The 17,111-nt window shown below is 45.6% G+C and overlaps 1 protein-coding gene across 3 annotated transcripts in view; it reads right to left on the bottom strand.

The window, feature by feature from the left end:
• LOC144756205 (E3 ubiquitin-protein ligase TRIM39-like) overlaps nt 1-17,111 on the bottom strand; it is a 216,783-nt gene that overhangs the window by 178,197 nt on the left and 21,475 nt on the right. For all 3 annotated transcript variants that reach the window (XM_078645814.1, XM_078645817.1, XM_078645815.1), the window contains exon 3: nt 10,210-10,440. In XM_078645814.1, the coding sequence (XP_078501940.1) occupies nt 10,210-10,440 (231 nt within the window). The remainder of the gene's footprint in view (nt 1-10,209; nt 10,441-17,111) is intronic.

Below are 17,111 nucleotides of genomic sequence, written 5' to 3'. Positions count from 1 at the left end.
GATAGCGAGAGAGAGAGATCAGGAGGGTCTGAACTGAAGAAGAGAAGGAGAGCGTTGGCAAGAGAGAAAGAGAGGGTTAATGAGATGGGTGGAGAAAGATCGAAAGGGAGAGAGGTTGAGGAACAGGTTTAGAGAGGCAGAGACAATCAGAGTGATGGAAAGAGAGAACGCACAAAATTGGGGAGGGAAGACGAGGGAATGCAGCCAACTAAACAATATGCAAAGCCGACCTACGAAAATGACGGCGGGACTTTACAACAACTGACAGGAAAAAACGAGCACCTACGGGCACACGGACAGCGGGAGTGGGGGCGGGAACGGACAGCGGGAGGGGGTGCGGGAACGGGCACACGGACAGCGGGAGGGGGCAGGAACGGGCACAAGGACAGCGGGAGGGGGGCGGGAACGGACAGCGGGACATCGCGCAACCTACCCCTGCAAACGACACTTCCAAAATGGAGAAAACAAAGCTTAAAAAAAAAAAACACCGCCGCATGACGATCGCATGGGGGCGGGATGAGTCAAAATCGCGGGAACGCCCACGAATCTGCTCCGGCAATGACGGACAGATCGCTCTTCCAATGGCTAGCCTCCATTTATGGAGCTAGCCAATGGGAGAGAAGGCGGGACAAAGTGCCCATACTGTGAAACATAAGATTTCGCCAGCGCGACGCTGCTGCGCAGCGGACGCCAGGCGAAACCTAAAAAGACCTATGTTTATACAGGGGAGTCCCCTTTTCGACAGCTTGCCCAATCCCCAATAGCATAAGAGCGGGAGAAATCCTAAACATAGTCCGTAACATTCTTGATAAGAAATTTTCAATACCATGCAAAAAATGAGACAATTTAACACAACTATAAAATATATGCAGAATATCTGCGTTATCACTCCCACAGCGAAAACATTTGCCGTCATATCGGGCTCCCCACTTAAGCATACGATCCGGAGTATAATTCAACCTAAATACTGTTTTAAAAAACTGTGCTTTTAAATTAGCCGAGAGGAGGACTTCGCCAGAAGTAATAATGGCATTTTCTATTGAAAGATCTTGCTCCCCCAACATTGATTGCCAATATATATTATGTTTCTCAATATCATCTGGTCTAGTTGATAATATTTGATATAAACCCTAATTTTCTCCTGGCGTCGAATCGCCTCAACCAAATCATTCGGTGCAAGGGCCATATGTTTTCGTCTAAGAAAGTTGCGAATCTGGAGGTATTTAAAAAACTATGTGTTGGGTAAATCGTATTTCCTCACAAGGTGATCATAGAGCGGTATCAAACCCCCAGCTTCATAAAGATCCCCAATTTGCACAATGCCCTTACACAACCAATCTCTAGCTACCCTGTCCCAAAATATAGAGGGGAGCAATTTACTAGCATTCGTGGGGGTATAATAAGGTAATCCCTCCAAGACCAATATTTTTCGTACCCTTCTCCACACTTTGAATGCTGCTTACAAAACTTTAAACCGGGTCCGTTTGTAGTAGTTGCCTTCTAGCTCTCTAAATAGACATATGTTAGCCTCAGTCCCTAAAATTAATTGAAATATAGACGGTGCTTCAGCTATATTGCCAATCTGTTCCCCAGACAATATTATACGCATTCTCTGCCAAAAACAAACATAATAATAAAGAATAAAATCTGGTATGGCCCGACCGCCTCTTTCAATTGGAAGTGTCATCAATCTCATAGCCCGGCGCGGTTTACCAGGAGCCCAAAAGAATTTAGAACATAAAGATTGCAGCTGTTCAAATGACTTTGTGGTATCTCCAGAGGGATAGATCTAAATAAGTATAATACTTTAGATAGAATGCTCATTTTTATAATATTCCCTCTTCCAATTATAGTAAAATGAAGACGTCCCCATCTATCAAAGGATTGTCTTAAATTCTGTAATAGAGACGACCAGTTTACTTCTACTATGTCTTTCATTGACGTTTTAATTTTGATACCCAAATACGTGACTTCAGAGACTACTCTAGGATCCTGTATTAAAATATTATCAGCACATAGGACTTGTGTTTTTGAAACATTAAGTTTGCACCCAGAAACCTGGCCGAACTCAGATGCTAACCACTCGATCTCTAAAAGGGCCGTAGCCGGCTCACCAGACGTCACCGCTATGTCATCTGCATACGTGAAGACTGAGTGCGGAACATCCTGAACAAAGAAAGGTCTAATTAACTGACTATTAGATAACATTTAAACAAAAGGGTTTATATACAGCGCAAATAGTAAAGGGGAGCAAGGGCACCCTTGCCTTGTTCCTCTTGTTATTTTAATAATCTCAGATCTCATACCCAAGGCAGCGATTCTAGCACTTGGAGAAGCATACAGCACCTGAATTGCCGTCATAAAACCTTTCCCAAACCCTGCCCGGTTCATCAAATCCCAAAGATAATGCCATTCCACGCGGTCGAACGCTTTCTCAGCGTCTAGTAAAATTAACCCAAGTTTCCGTTTTTCAACTTGAGCAATATCAAAAAGAGTAATAACTTTATTTATATGTGTAACGGTTCCTCTATCAGGACTAAATCCATGTTGATTTATTGAAACTAATGAGGTTATAACTTTTGCAATGCGGTTGGCCAAAATTTTTGAGTAAATTTTACTATCGCAATTAAGTAAAGAGATCGGACGATATGAACCTGGCAGCTCTGGAGGCTTACCCTTCTTATTAAAAACCACTATGGTGGCTTCATCCCATGATTTAGGTGCACCCCCTTTTTGCGCTGCGTTAAATGTTTCAAGCATTACATATTTCCGCTGACTAAAGAAAAGCTTATAAATCTCTCCTGGGATAAAATCGGGACCGGCCGCCTTCCCTGATGCTAAACTTTTCACTGCATTTTCTAGTTCTTCCATCGTAAGAAGACAATCCAACCATTCTATCTCGCTAGGGTCTAACTGTTAAGAGCTCCCCCCAGGTATTACAAAATCAACTTCCTCATCCCGCCTTTGTTGTGTATATAACGCTGTATAAAACTGATGAAAAATAGTTAAAATCTTCTCCGAGTCCTGGCACAATTCTCCTGTAGAATCTATTAAACCCTCAATACGTCGCGAGGTTTCCTGCAGACGTAATCTTAACGCAAGGCACCTCCCTGTTGCTTCCCCATACTCATGACATTGTTTTTTAAATGCCAGGTATTTCTTCGCAGTCTCAATATTCCAAACCCCAGTAATTTTAGCTCGACCCCTAGCGACTGCATCTTCAAAATCCGAAATATTCCCCCCATTGGTCATCCCTTGAATTTCTTGAGTCAACCTCTGCTCCGCTACTCTTAGTGCGGAATAAAGGTATCGCATTTCTGCTTTAAGTTTCTTTTGATGAGAGATGCCATAGCTCAAGACTTCACCTCTAAAACATGCCTTAAATGAATCCAATACGATATCTATACGAGCAGAGTGTGCATCAATACCAAAAAATTCTGTAATCCATTTTGACATGTACCTCTTAAATTGATCATCTGCACATAATTTCCGATCAAGGGTGAGGCCTCTACTTCTGTGATCTTTCCGTAAAACGGGTATTTCTAACATAATAGGAGCATGATCAGAAGAGATCCTAGGGAATAATTGCATCCTCGCCCCAGTTAACAAAGATGAAGGCATAAAGAAGTAATCCAATTGTGCCATTTTTTTATGGGGAAAACAAATTGTAGGTATAGCCTGAGTTGGTGGGGTACAAACTGCTCCATACATCCACTAAACCATGATCTTCTAAAAAAATGTAAAGAGCCTTAAAGGCCCGTGGTTTGCGTCCTATATAATTTGTAGTTCCTCTTATAATTTCTTGAGGAGTTAAACTGATATTGATATCTCCGCATACAACCAGGGGAGTTGCCCATGCCGCCAATTCTAAGTTCAGACCCTCCAGAGTCACTGCCTCATCCAGATTGGATCCATAAATGGAACATGAAGTAATTTGAGAGCCACCCATCCTTAATTCTACTATGGCCCAGCGGCCCCATTTGTCTGTTAGACTTCGTCCGATTGAACAGACATTTGATTTGATTAATATCATGACTCCTCGGGTCGTGGATGACTGTTGTGAGGCGGCAATTAAAGAATACCCCAGATCAGCTACTAAGTGTCGATTACTCCAGGGCAAATGTGTCTCCTGGAGACATAAAATATCAGGTTGTATATGCCGTAGCTCTATAGCTACCCTCTTCCTTTTGTTAACATTATTGAGAACCGAGAAATTTAAAGAGCATATTTTAATTCCCCGGAGCACCATAATAAAGAATGAATAACATAGACGACTGAAAATTAATTAACATTTTACCATAAACTGTCTGGTTGTTTGGAAGCTTTTTATCCGTTCTATCGCTCCTCTCTTGCTCCAGCTGTGGTTTTTAACCCATTTTCACCCCACCTCAGTGCCCCTAGCCCCCAAACCCCTCCACCCCTGATCCACCCTAACTTCCCCCCTCCCCTTCCCCTTATAGAGGCTTTAGGACTTATGGTCCTGTAGATGTAAAGCTTCCCGTATTTCCCTACCTTCTCTCACAAGAATATACATTCAGAAAAAACATATTACACTTTACAAATTTAGGAGAAGCAAAAAAAATCTAAGCAAAGCCCTCTATCTACTTCAATATAGAATAGAAACCTAAATGGAATTCAAGAACTCTTTTGCGCGCACGTCACATGTGAAAAACCAAATGCGTTCCTGAAAAATAACTTTTAGCTTGGCAGGGTTCATTAAGAAAGCTTGAGCCCCCTTGGCCTGAAATTGAGTAATCAACTGACGGAGTTGCCAGCGGCTCTCCATTGTATAACGACAAAAATCAGGCGTAGCAAAAAACTCAAACCCCACCCCAACCCTTTTCTTATTGGGACGTGCCAGCAAAAAAACATCCTCTTTAGCTAAGAAACTATTGAAAGAGATCAAAAAAGGTCTAGGTTAAGCCTCAGCCTGACCTGCCCGAAGAAGGATATTTAACGGAAATCTATGCGCTCTTTCAATTTCCCTGTCCCAGTCCCATTTAGTCAGCTCAGCAAAGGCATTTTTAAAAAGTTCAACTATAAACTTGCGAGGGTCCTGTCCCTCTTTCCCTTCTGGAATCTGCATCAATCTCAGATTATTGCGTCAAGCACAATTTTCAAAGTCAGCTATTTTCCATTGTGTATCTTTTTTAATGTTACGTAGTGATTCTGTAATTGCCTTCTGTTGAGCCAATTCATCTTCCAAGTTTGAAGTCCTCGACTCTTCCTCGGTAAACCTTGAAACAAAATCTGCCTGAGATTTAACCAGACGTCGCACCGAATTCTGCAGCTTACGACATGAGTTTTGCGCCCTTTGACTCTCCTCTCGTGTCTCATCTCGGTGAGACATAATGGACTGGTATATCATTGATAAAGTGAGGTCTTCATCAGTATATTCTTTTTGTCCTTTATTGAAGTATAATTGGTCAGTCTCCACACCCCCCCTTATCCAAGACTATATCACCTTTTTTCCACACTGTATGAGGGCTGCCATCAATAAAGTCCGCCGAGTCCTCCAAACCGATACTACTGTGGGCACTATCATCAGCCATATTCATTTGCCTAGAGTACTGCAGCGCCAGATCTTCACAAGAAGAAGTAGAGTGTTCTGAGAGAGAGTAAAAATCCCCAGATTCACCGTCCAGTGTATATGCTTGTGTCCGTACCTGTGCTTGCCCTTTCCTTTGTTGCACCTTTTGAGTCTGGGGGTCAGCACCTTGTTCTAAATCCTCTGAAATAATATCTACATCACCGGGGCCATTCAAGATCTGAGCAGTACTCCGATCATTCAAACGCTCACCATCCCCCGAGCCCGGGTTAGCCTCTAATAAAGTTACCTCAGCAGAAACAGTAGTAATATGTCGCACCAACTCGCTGCCTTCAGTGGCATCCTCTGTCTCAACCACAGACCCTTCAATGTAAATGTAAATGTAAATGTACCGGCATTTATAGAGCGCACAGCTACTTCCCTGAGGTAGTGTCCCAGCGCTGTACGTATACCGCGTAGGAACCCTTCCTCGTTTTCCCTGTGAGTGTCCACTCCTGGGCACCCCCAGGGTGAAACCAGGCATCCCAGCGCTTTTGGGGCCGTTGTGGAGATTAAGCAAGCTATTGCCCAGAGTCGCAGAGTGGGACCCATGATTAGAATAGGCACCGAGGCGAGAATTATCAGGTCCGAGGAAATTGAGCCCAAGACCCGCCAAGGCGGGTATTGAACCCTGGTCCCGGGCCAGACCTCTGCATCAGGGTCTGCCGCTCTAACCATTTGAGCCACACAATCTCTGCTGTGCCGACATTCGATCCTACTTGTCTCACTTCCAGGGCAGCGAGTATCTTTTTCCCCTTCCATTTCTCTTTAGAGGCTGAAAAGATTGCAGGAATAGTTCTGTTATCGCCCACGTTTGTTTCAACTTTAACCATCTCGATATCTGAGTTTTTATTAGCGCTGGTGGAACTTTGGGCAGCTTTCTCAGTCTCTATCTCGTCCTGACCTCGAGGTCTGCCGCGGGTTCCCTTCGGCGGCATGGCTGCTTCGGCATTCTTCCCAGCAGAGTAAGCCCAGGAGGAAACACTCGCAGCCTCCCACGCAGCCTCCCTCAGCCGTGCAGCAGCAGCGGTACCCGTCCACCAAGTGCGCCGGCACCTAGTGATTCCGATCGCGAAAGCCGAGAACACTTCTAACATCAGCCGTCTCCTCCTCTGCACAAACAGAAGAAGCAGCCTTTCAGTGCACTCGCGCAAAATCCTTTTCGGATCGTAAGTGGCTTTAAAAATGATATCTTTCGAGGTTCATTCCCCTTGTTTCTGAATGACGGTTCTTTGCTCCTCCACCAGCTTCTTGTGAGGTCCGGCGGAAGCGGTAAGCTTACGCGTCCACTCGTGTGGCCGCCATCTTTTGCCTCTCTCGGGCACCGAACCAAACACGATGTCAAGTGTTTCTTAATAAATTGTTGAAGCTGCTTTTCAGTTCCCTTCATGCTGGCTTCTGAACTCTATGGTAGAAAAAAGAATCTGAAGATGCTGGGTACGTATCGTGTGGACGTCATTGTGACAAATTACTCCTAGGGTCTACACTCAAAATAAAACACTTAGATTTCTTAACATGTTTTTCCCGACACAAGAAATATATGAAGGGGAAATGTAGAGTATGTGCCCCTAGAATAACCCCACACTGCAACATGAAGGCAGTTCACCAAGAAACCTAGAATCTGTAGCATATCCAAGATTGCCAACAAGTTCATCAGGGTCTGTGTGTAGAGAAGACCATGTTTATTGGTTGATTGTGGAGATATAGATGCTAGTTTCTTATAGAAACCTAGGTGATCACCACTACTCTCCAATGCGTACAAGTTCCTGAACTGATCCCGGTCTGTATTAAAAATCATGACATTTCAAGAAAGTCTCCTCATCAAGAAGGTATCCTGATCAGTTTGAAAGTCCCAAAGAAACAAACGGTTCAGTGACATCAGCCTTCACTGACCAGTACTGGTCCAACTCAAGAAAGAGTTAAATCCAGCCTCCACTTCTATACAACTGTACTCGAGGATGGATTGGATGTAACACTCAATCTTCCCCTTCCTACCAGGACTTTGAATGTCCATCAGTTGCTATTAGATGTTATAGTTACCAACTCTCCCTCTGCCGCCTTCTGGGGCTTGTTTGGCAATTGCTATGGCAGAGGGGAGCTTGTCCTGCGGTGGCGGCTATCCATTTCTTCTCTGTTCTTTTGTGCCAGATCTCGTGAGAACTGCGGCTGCAGCGCCCAGAACAATGAGTGCTCTTTATGGCTCAGCTTTCTGGTTCCTCCATGCAACTGCTCAGACTTGCCGAGTATCTCTGGTGCTGTGAGCTGGTGGCCTTTTGGGTCCACGGCTCCTTAGGGGATGGGTACTAGTGGTCATTTCCTTCTGATCAGTGAAAATCTTCTACCAATTTTCCCATTTCCCCTTGCATTGTCACCAGCACTTGTTCTGGGTAACTCTGATCCAGAATGATACCCAAAATCCACTGTTCCCTCAAACCTAGCAAGGTTTAACCTATCTCTACTACAAACAGTTTTTCTTTTGGCCGATTTGTTTTTAGTTGACTAATGCCGCATGGAAGTACCCAAACATGGCCAGTTTCTACCCACAATATCCTTCGGGTTCAACATCTTTTTTCCATAAGTTCACTCTACCCTGTCCCAGGCATTTCTATTTATCAGTGTGTAGAGCAAAACAAGTACACCAACAATATGGTTTATCACAATATGTCTATGGCAGCAGGACATAATATATTCCACAAATCAAAGCTATGATGGAGGTAAACGACTCAAGCTAGGAAGACTGCCTATAACTTTACAAGAGGGATGGCAGAAGGTAGTTCTCCGAGAGTAGCACAGATAGAAAAGCCTTTCTTCTCACTATGATTACACGGCCACCTCTTCCCCAGAGCTGTGTCAATTAATTAGATAACTCAGTAATACTGCATGAACCACTGAACTCACTGGGACTTCTGTGAAGGGCAATTCAGAAAATCATTTAGGGCAAGGCAGTGCTGCTTTCCAGTGCCAGGCAGAGAACTTCCATCCCAACAAATTATTTGATGAAACAGACTTGTTGAAGAAGGGCGGATGGTATTGTAGATAACAAAATATTAAGGCAGAGCACTTACTTTTTTAAAATAATGCACATTGCTGATAAGGTTTGCTGAAAAGAAACAGGCTAACGAATGCAAGCTGTCTCAGAGTGATGGCGCATGGGCACAGCATTTAATGGGAGTCTCTTTGCCAGTGTCAATATGCAAAACAGTGGGGTAACCCAGTATCCCTCAGAACCTGGGCCTATGCACTATGAACAACAATCGGTTCTGTCAGGTCAAACAATTTCTTTGTGGTATTAAATATTTGAGTAAACATAACAAAGGGACACACAAAGAAAGAAACAACGTATGTTTTCAAAAAGATAATATTTTACTTTATATTATCAAATTATTCAGAAAAGGTCAAAAATTACCACAACAAAGAAGGGAAGGCTGTCTGATAATTAAAATGGTGAAGCGGCACATGTGAGCGTGATTAAAGTGACATAGCGAGTGTGGGGACAAAGTGACGAAATGTGTGTATTAAACACAAGAACACACATAATACTGTACATCAAAGAACAAAGTACATCAAGAACAAAAACACACATAATACTGTACATCTATTTACAATAAAAACTTTTTTGAAGGCAAGCTCCAATTTCAAATTCAAACAAACAATAGCACCAGCTAGAAAATTGAATTATGTGAATGTATGCGCTAGCAGGCCTGATGAAGCATGAATGGAAAAATAACTGTCACGTTTCGACCCTGACAAACAGCATGAATTAAGTTGTCGTCCTGATTGCTATACAACACAGAATATTAAAATAAACTTTACTAAAAGATGTATTTTATTATTCTGAGTTCAGGCATACTGAACTCAAATTTCTACCATGTTCTCTGAGCCTGTTAGGATTATAAAATGTAACAATTCTAACAGCCCATTCTGGCCTATGGAGAACAGGTAGCCTTGCAATAGTGAAAAACGAAAATGGCTGTAATTCATGATTAGGACATGCCACACACATCAGGGCTTGTCCTACCTTATACTTACAATGCACCCTGCCCTTGGGCCTACCATAGGGGTGACTGATATGAACAAAAGGGAAGGTCTAGGGACTGGCAAGTGGGTGCACTTGCCCAGTCAGCATGACAGTACCAGACTGCACGCAGGATCTACAATGGCAGACCTTAGACACATTTTACAAGGCTGCTTCTGTGGGTGGCACAACCAGTGCTGCAGGCCCACCAGCAGCATTTGGATTACACGCCCTGGCACACTCAGTGCACTAGACTAGGGTCTGACAAGTAAACCAAAATAGCCAAACATGGAATCACTAATCCATACATCAATTTACAATAGGGAGCACTTGCACTGTGGCACTGGACAGCAGTGGCACAGTGCCCAAAGCAACTAACACCAGCAAAAATACACGAGGCAACAGCAAAAAAATGGAAGGGAGACCCACGCCAATGGCGCCAGGTCTAACAGAATGGCATTCTGTTTAATTTGAGTAACTCTTGCCCTCCCAATACAATTTTATGTGAATCTCAAGCAATACTGAGTGGTGTACATAAAAACAAAAACTAAGTTTAAATAAAATATTTCAGTAGTTCCCTCTAGTTCTATAGATGGTTAACTCTCACCTTCAGTAGCTCCACATCCTGCTGCTGACACTTTCCCTCTACCTCTGTGATCAGGTCCCGGTGGGTGGATTGCTGCTTCTCCAGTTCACGCAGTTTCTCTTGAATGTTCTTCATATTTTCTTTATGCTCGTTTTCCAGCTTACTAATAAGTTGCTGCTCTTCCTTGTCCAGAAACTTTTTCAGAAGCTCAAATGTACTACGGATCACCTCCACCTGGCTCTTGAAGTTTCCCTTCATTAAAAACAACAAAACAAAGCATATAATTTTTGTATTTGTATGCCACACCAAACTGTAATCACACTGTCTGCATCTGACGCAAACAGTGGTATGTGCTTACCACAAATATACACATAGAATTATATACCTAACCATTTCTTTGTGATGCAGAACACAGTCAAAGACATATGCAATAAAATTGAGCAACAACTGGCAGACAATTCAACTCTCTATCACTCATTATTTGATCCATCTCCCAGCACTAAGTTTAGAACTGATTTACTGGTAATATAGGCTGTAAGCCTTTAAAACCCATCAGTAGTGGATTTACTTTTTTTAAAAAAAACATTTGCAAAATAAAAAACTAGAAAAGGCAAACTAAAGTCAATTCAATTACACACACATCCAGGAGGCTCTTAACTATTCAGTGACATACTTTGCCAAGAGTCGAACCATCTATTAATCCTTTAATGCTGGCAAGAACAATGGACATGGGCTAGTGTGGTAAGTTGTTGTTTAGCCCCAGTGAACTCTCATCACAGAAGGTTAAAAAGATTAACATCCCATGTATGAACAAAATACATCTGCAAAGATATACCACACACACCTATCAAATGTTTCTATCTGCAGATGTCAGCAACATGTCTTGTAAAGTGGCTCGTAAAGAAAGGTGACCTGGACACCAGTATCCATGTTTTTCTTGTACCAAAGAGCTTCTAGCAGTACCGAGATGTGCACTCCGTGGCACACTATACCCTTGGTTACTGAAAGACGTCCTGAGAGTTTCCAGGTGACTCCAGCCATCTTCGCAGTTTTTAAGATCGGACCTGTAGGCAGCGTACATGCCCTGTTGCTATGGAGACAATCTATTGAATCTAAAAAGAAAAAAAATCGAAAAAGAGCCTTTTAGCCCACCCATTACTTACCATTTGTTAGGATCATAATACTCTTCTTTGCTGATTCTAATTCGACAGCGTGTGAGAGGCCTCACTTCCTGCCTCAGTTCATTTCCTTGTGTGGAGCATGGACCAAGTACACATCGATTTACCCAATTAGTGTCCATCAGCTGCTCACGCTGTGATTGAGGTACTATTTTTTTCCTTTTTGCCATTTTTATATAGCCTGACCACAACCTGACCTGAAGGTATTGGAGCTCTTTACAAGAGCACAGTTCACATTACTTTTTTGTAGTATGAGAGATTAAGTTATTTGTACAGGATAACAGGATGCTGAGACTAGGCTCGAATCTGGTTCTTCCTTTTGCGATGGTCAGTGCTGCTCTGAGGTCGCAAAAACAATTTTCGGGATTTTGCACTCTTTTTAGGGCTGCACTTTTCAACTAATATAACACAATGTTTCTGAAGGTCATTACCCACAAGTCAGATATGTGGTGTTACTGCCTCCTCTCTCACATTTAACCTGAAACAAAGCTCTATTTGTAGGTTTTGTCTGCTTGTGAAATCTCTTGTATTAAAAAAAGAATATCTTAAAAATGGGCTTAGAATCCACCCAATGTTTACCTGAACTTACCATTGGTTGATTCCAACGTCACTCTAATTTACATGCTTCTGAGTGGACAGAACATCTACTTTGCACGTCTTGTTGCTCTGCTTTGCCTGTCCACGCAGTGGCGCGGAGCTTGGACCAAGTACAGCTTCAGGTCACTGGCCAATGGCTACTACCCAGTGTCCTTCCACTCGCTGCTACTCTGAAGGTACAATTTTCCCAGCTTGTTGCTGCTACTTTTCCCACTCACTCTCCTCCCCCTGTTGCTGTTCCTCCCCGTACACCTGCCTCCTGTTTATTTACAAACTGCTTCTCAGAAAAACCTTGAGAAGCTCAGATTAAAAGTGCAGCCCACTTCTAAAGAGCCTTTCCTTCACTCTTATAAAAAACAAATTGTGTCTGTGTTCGCTCGTACTGTGCTCCTATTCAATACAGACAACCAATGCATGTGGAGTCAAAGTCTGTCTTTCCTTTTTCAAGTGTGAAATAATCTTTGGAGCCCGTGATTCTGGCTATAATATGGCCTCCATAGTGTTGGCCTCCGTAGTAAGTGTTGGATCATGTCAGCAGAGTGTGGATGTCTTTTTTTGTAGGTTTATAGCACAAGCTCATCCTGATGGTATTGGAGCATTTAACATGGCCACAATTTTCTTTGCACAAGGTACACACATTTTTTTAAATGATTTTGCCTCGAGGGTTTTTAGTGGGTAGGTCAGAATCACAGGGTGTTGTGCAGATGCTGAGACTCGAACCTAGCTCCCCAGTTCCAGAGGTGCAAGTTCTGGTTACATTACTCGCCATTCCTTCCCTCCTGCAATATGCTTTCCCTTACATTTGCCTTCCATTTCGGTTGTGAACCATTTGCCCGCCCGCCCGCCCCAAAGAGTACTTTCTGGGCCATGGCCCCTTTTCGGCCACTACTGCTTGGTCCCACCATTAAATGCAACATTTCATCCCTCGACTTTTGCCTTTCTGTGATCCCTATCTCCTGTTACTCCCCCTTTGGTTTAAATGTTTTAGACCACATTTCCCCACCATAATCCTGCATGTTCCACCCCACATTTCTGCCACATTCTTGCTTGTAATTCTGTCTCTTTGTTTAAACATTCTCCTTGTTCTCTAATGCACTTAACATATACGCCTTCTCCGAATCTCCGATTACTCTACATCCACTGGACATTTTTACTTCTTACTCGCCCCCACCCCTCAATATTGGGTTTTGCTGTAACCCTTTTCCTCTGCAACACTGAACTGCAATCTGCCTCCTTCCTTCCCTACCCCTAAGTCTTCCCGACTTCTTTTAATTATATGCTTCATTGCAATCTCGCTTATGCTCATGCTTTCTGTTTATTATTCCACTGGTGACCTCCATTTACCCATTTCTCACCACCTCCTGCTTGCCTTGTTTCTTCTGTATCGACTATCATTCTGCATCCTGGTATTTTCTGAACGGGAAAAAAGCGCAGTGACTGAGGGTGAGTGTCTGAAAAGTTTCAGCGCTCCATCCATCATCTCCTTGTGTTTGCTTTAAAACTGCAAGCCATGTTGCACAGCAGCATGCTGCTGTGCAACAGGCACAAAAAAAAAAAAGAACAATTGGCAAGGCCAATAAATTTTGCATTGGCGAAACCAATGCCTGTTTTTCTCTTCGGTACTTACTCATCGAAAAACAATAACACTTGTACAACTGGAGGAGAAGCAAGTGCTGGCAATAAGCACTGTGCTCTGGTGCCATTACATTGTACTGTTGCGAATGATTTCAGATTTCGACTCGTCTATGCCACACTACTCTACGCCACTGTACTCCCCTCTAATCTACACTACTCTGCTCTACATCACTCTACTCTATGCCAGTCTTCTCCACCCAATCCACTCCATGCCGCTATACTCTATGCAATTCTACTTTACGCCATCCTACTTCATGCCACTCCACCCTACGCTACCACACTCTATGCCTCTCTACTTTTCTGAACACCACTCTACCCAATGTTACACCACTCAACTCTAATCCACTTTGTCGTCCACCACTCCATCCTACGTCACTCCACTCAACTCCTCTCCATTCTACGCAATTCCACGCCACACTACTCTACTTCACTCTGCTCTATGCCACTTTTCTCTATGTCACACCACTAACTTTTAGCCATGCAGAAAAGCAGTCACACTTCTGTACAAAGAGGCTAAAAGACATTGGCAAAGCCAATAGCTATCAATTGGTTTTGCCAATGCTTGTTTACTTCTACAGTCTGTTGTCACTCCTCTTGGACCAACTTAGCGGTTCTGGTGGCTGCCCTATGGGACTTGTTTTACTGCCAGGCAATTGACTAGTTGAACGTCAGTTACCTATACCAGATTGGTAGAATTGTGGCACTGAACAACAAAGTGATGGTCTTCTCCATGCAGCTGAAATGGTAATTTCCATTGTTATGTGCTCGAGTTAGGCCCAAGTAGCAATGCTGCAAATTTTTCTTGCATTGTCTTCTCTCTGCACAATAACATTTACGGTAACCTTTTGCACAAATTTGTGCGGTGACAATCAATCAATCAATCAATCAGCAAATTTGTAGAGCGCGCTACTCACCCGCTAGGGTCTCAAGGCGCTTGGAGGGGGGGGATTCGCTACTGCTCGAACAGCCAGGTCTTGAGTTGCTTTCTGAAGGAGAGATGGTCCTGGGTCATCCGAAGGTGGGTGGGGAGGGAGTTCCATGTCTTGGCCGCCAGGTAGGAAAAGGATTTTCCTCCGGCGGTGGATTTGCGGATTGGTGGGACGGAGGCGAGGGCGAGGCTGGCGGATCGGAGCTGGCGGGTGGGTGTGTAGAATGTGAGGCGGCTGTTGAGGTATTTCGGGCCCATGTCGTGGAGAGCCTTGTGTGCGTGGGTGAGGAGTCTGAACGTGATCCTCTTGGTGACGGGGAGCCAGTGCAGGTCTTTCAGATGGGCAGAGATGTGGCTGTGGCGAGGGATGTCCAGGATGAGTCGTGCAGAAGCGTTCTGTATGCGCTGGAGTCTTTTCTGGAGTTTGGCTGTGGTTCCGGCGTAGAGGGTGTCCCCATAGTCCAGACGGCTGGTGACGAGGGCCTGGGTGACAGTCTTCCTGGTTTCGGTGGGGATCCACCGGAAGATCTTTCGGAGCATGCGCAGGGTGTTGAAGCAGGAAGACGAGACGGCGTTGACTTGCTTGGTCATCGTAAGGGATGAGTCCAGGATGAAGCCCAGGTTGCGTGCATGGTCCGTTGGCTTGGGTGCGGTGCCCAGTGCAGGGGGCCACCAGGAGTCGTCCCAGGCGGAAGGGGATGGTCTGAGGATGAGGACTTCTGTCTTGTCGGAGTTCAGTTTCAGATGGCTGATCTTCATCCATTCCGCGACGTCTTTCATTCCTTCCTGGAGTCTGGCTTTGGCGGTGGCGGGGTCGTTGGTGAGGGAGAGGATCAGCTGGGTGTCGTCGGCGTAGGAGATGAGGTTGAGGTTGTGTTGGCGTGCGATGGCAGCGAGAGGGCTCATGCAGACGTTGAAGAGGGTGGGGCTGAGTGAGGATCCTTGCAGGACGCCGCAGATGACTTCGGTGGCCGCGGATCGGAACGGGGGGAGGCGGACTCTCTGGGTTCTTCCGGCGAGGAACCAGATGATCCACTCCAGGGCCGCTCCTTGGATTCCGGTGTTGCTGAGGCGCTGGATCAGGGTGCGGTGGCATACGGTGTCGAAGGCAGCTGAGAGGTCTAGGAGGATGAGGGCAGCAGTTTCGCTATTGTCGAGCAGGGATCCGATGTTGTCGGTAGCTGCGATGAGAGCGGTCTCGGTGCTGTGGTTTGCTCGGAAACCGGACTGTGATGGGTCGAGGGACCTGTTGGTCTCGAGGAAGGCGGAGAGTTGTCTATTGACGGTCTTCTCAATGACTTTGGCAGGAAAGGGGAGGAGCGAGATGGGGAGGAAGTTCTTGAGGTCCGTGGGGTCCGCGGTGGGTTTCTTCAGGAGGGCGCTCAGCTTGGCATGTTTCCAACTCTCCGGGAAGGTGGTGGTTCCGAAGGAGCTGTTGATGATGTTCCAGAGCTGGGGTGCGATGATGGATTCGGCTTTGTTGAATATGTGGTGTGGGCAGGGGTCGGTTGGAGAGCCGGAGTGGATGGTGTTCATCAGGCGGGTGGTGTCTTCGGTGCTGACAGGGGTCCAGGTGCAGAGGGTGGTGGTGGGGGGCGTTGGTTCGGTGGTTGGGTGCGTGGTCTGTGCGCCGAAGCTGTTGTGTATGTCGGCGATCTTGCGGTGGAAGAACGAGGCGAGTGAGTCGCAGAGGTCTTCGAGGGTGTGATATCGTTGTTGCAGGTGCTGGGGTTGGAGAGCTCTTTAACGATGCTGAAGAGTTCCTTGCTGTTGTGGGTGTTGTTGTCCAGTCGTTCTTTGAATGTTGTCCTTTTGGTGGTGTGGATCAGCTGGTGGTGTTTGCGGGTGGTGTTCTTGAGGGCTGTCATGTTTTTTGTTGTCTGGTCGTGGCGCCAGGCTTTCTCGAGGGTGCGGCAGGTTTTCTTGGAGCTTTTGAGGTCGTTGGTGAACCACGAGGCTTTCCTGCTGCCGGATCTTCTGGGAGGGTTCTTCAGTGGTGCGAGGTCGTCGGCGCAGGTGGTGAGCCACTGTGTGAGGTTGCGGGCTGCTTCGCTGGGGTCCGGCGTGTTGGTGGGTGGGTTCTGGCTGAGGGCGGTGGTGAGCTGGTCGGCGGTGATCTTGCTCCAGTTTCTGCGGGGGACCTGATGCGGGTGGTGGTGAGTCGTGGTTCTCCTGAAGTTGAAGTGGACGCAGCTGTGATCTGTCCAGTGTAGTCCGGAGGAGTGGCTGAAGGAGATGTGCTTGCTGGAGGAGAAGACGGGGTCAAGCGTGTGGCCGGCGTAGTGGGTGGGGGTGTTCACCAGTTGCTTGAGTCAGAGGTTGGTGAGGTTGTACAGCAGGGCGGCGGTGTGGCAGTCCTTGTTGTTCTCTAGGTGGAAGTTGAGGTCCCCTAGGAGGATGTAGTCTGATGAGGTGAGGGCGTGTGGACTGATGAAGTCTGCGATGGTTTCGCTGAATTGTGTGCGTGGTCCCGGGGGTCTGTAGATGAGAGTGCCTCTGAGGGTGGTCTTGGGGTCAGTGTGTATCTGGAAGTGAAGGTGCTCGGCGGCGGTGAGGGTGTCGTCGGAGTTGGTCGTGATGCGGAT

This window comes from Lissotriton helveticus, chromosome 5_1 (assembly GCF_964261635.1).
Source record: "Lissotriton helveticus chromosome 5_1, aLisHel1.1, whole genome shotgun sequence".
In the NCBI taxonomy this organism is placed as follows: Eukaryota; Metazoa; Chordata; class Amphibia; order Caudata; family Salamandridae; genus Lissotriton; species Lissotriton helveticus.
The sequence above is the reverse complement of the archived record's forward strand: the minus strand, read 5'-3'. Positions and strand labels throughout refer to the sequence as shown.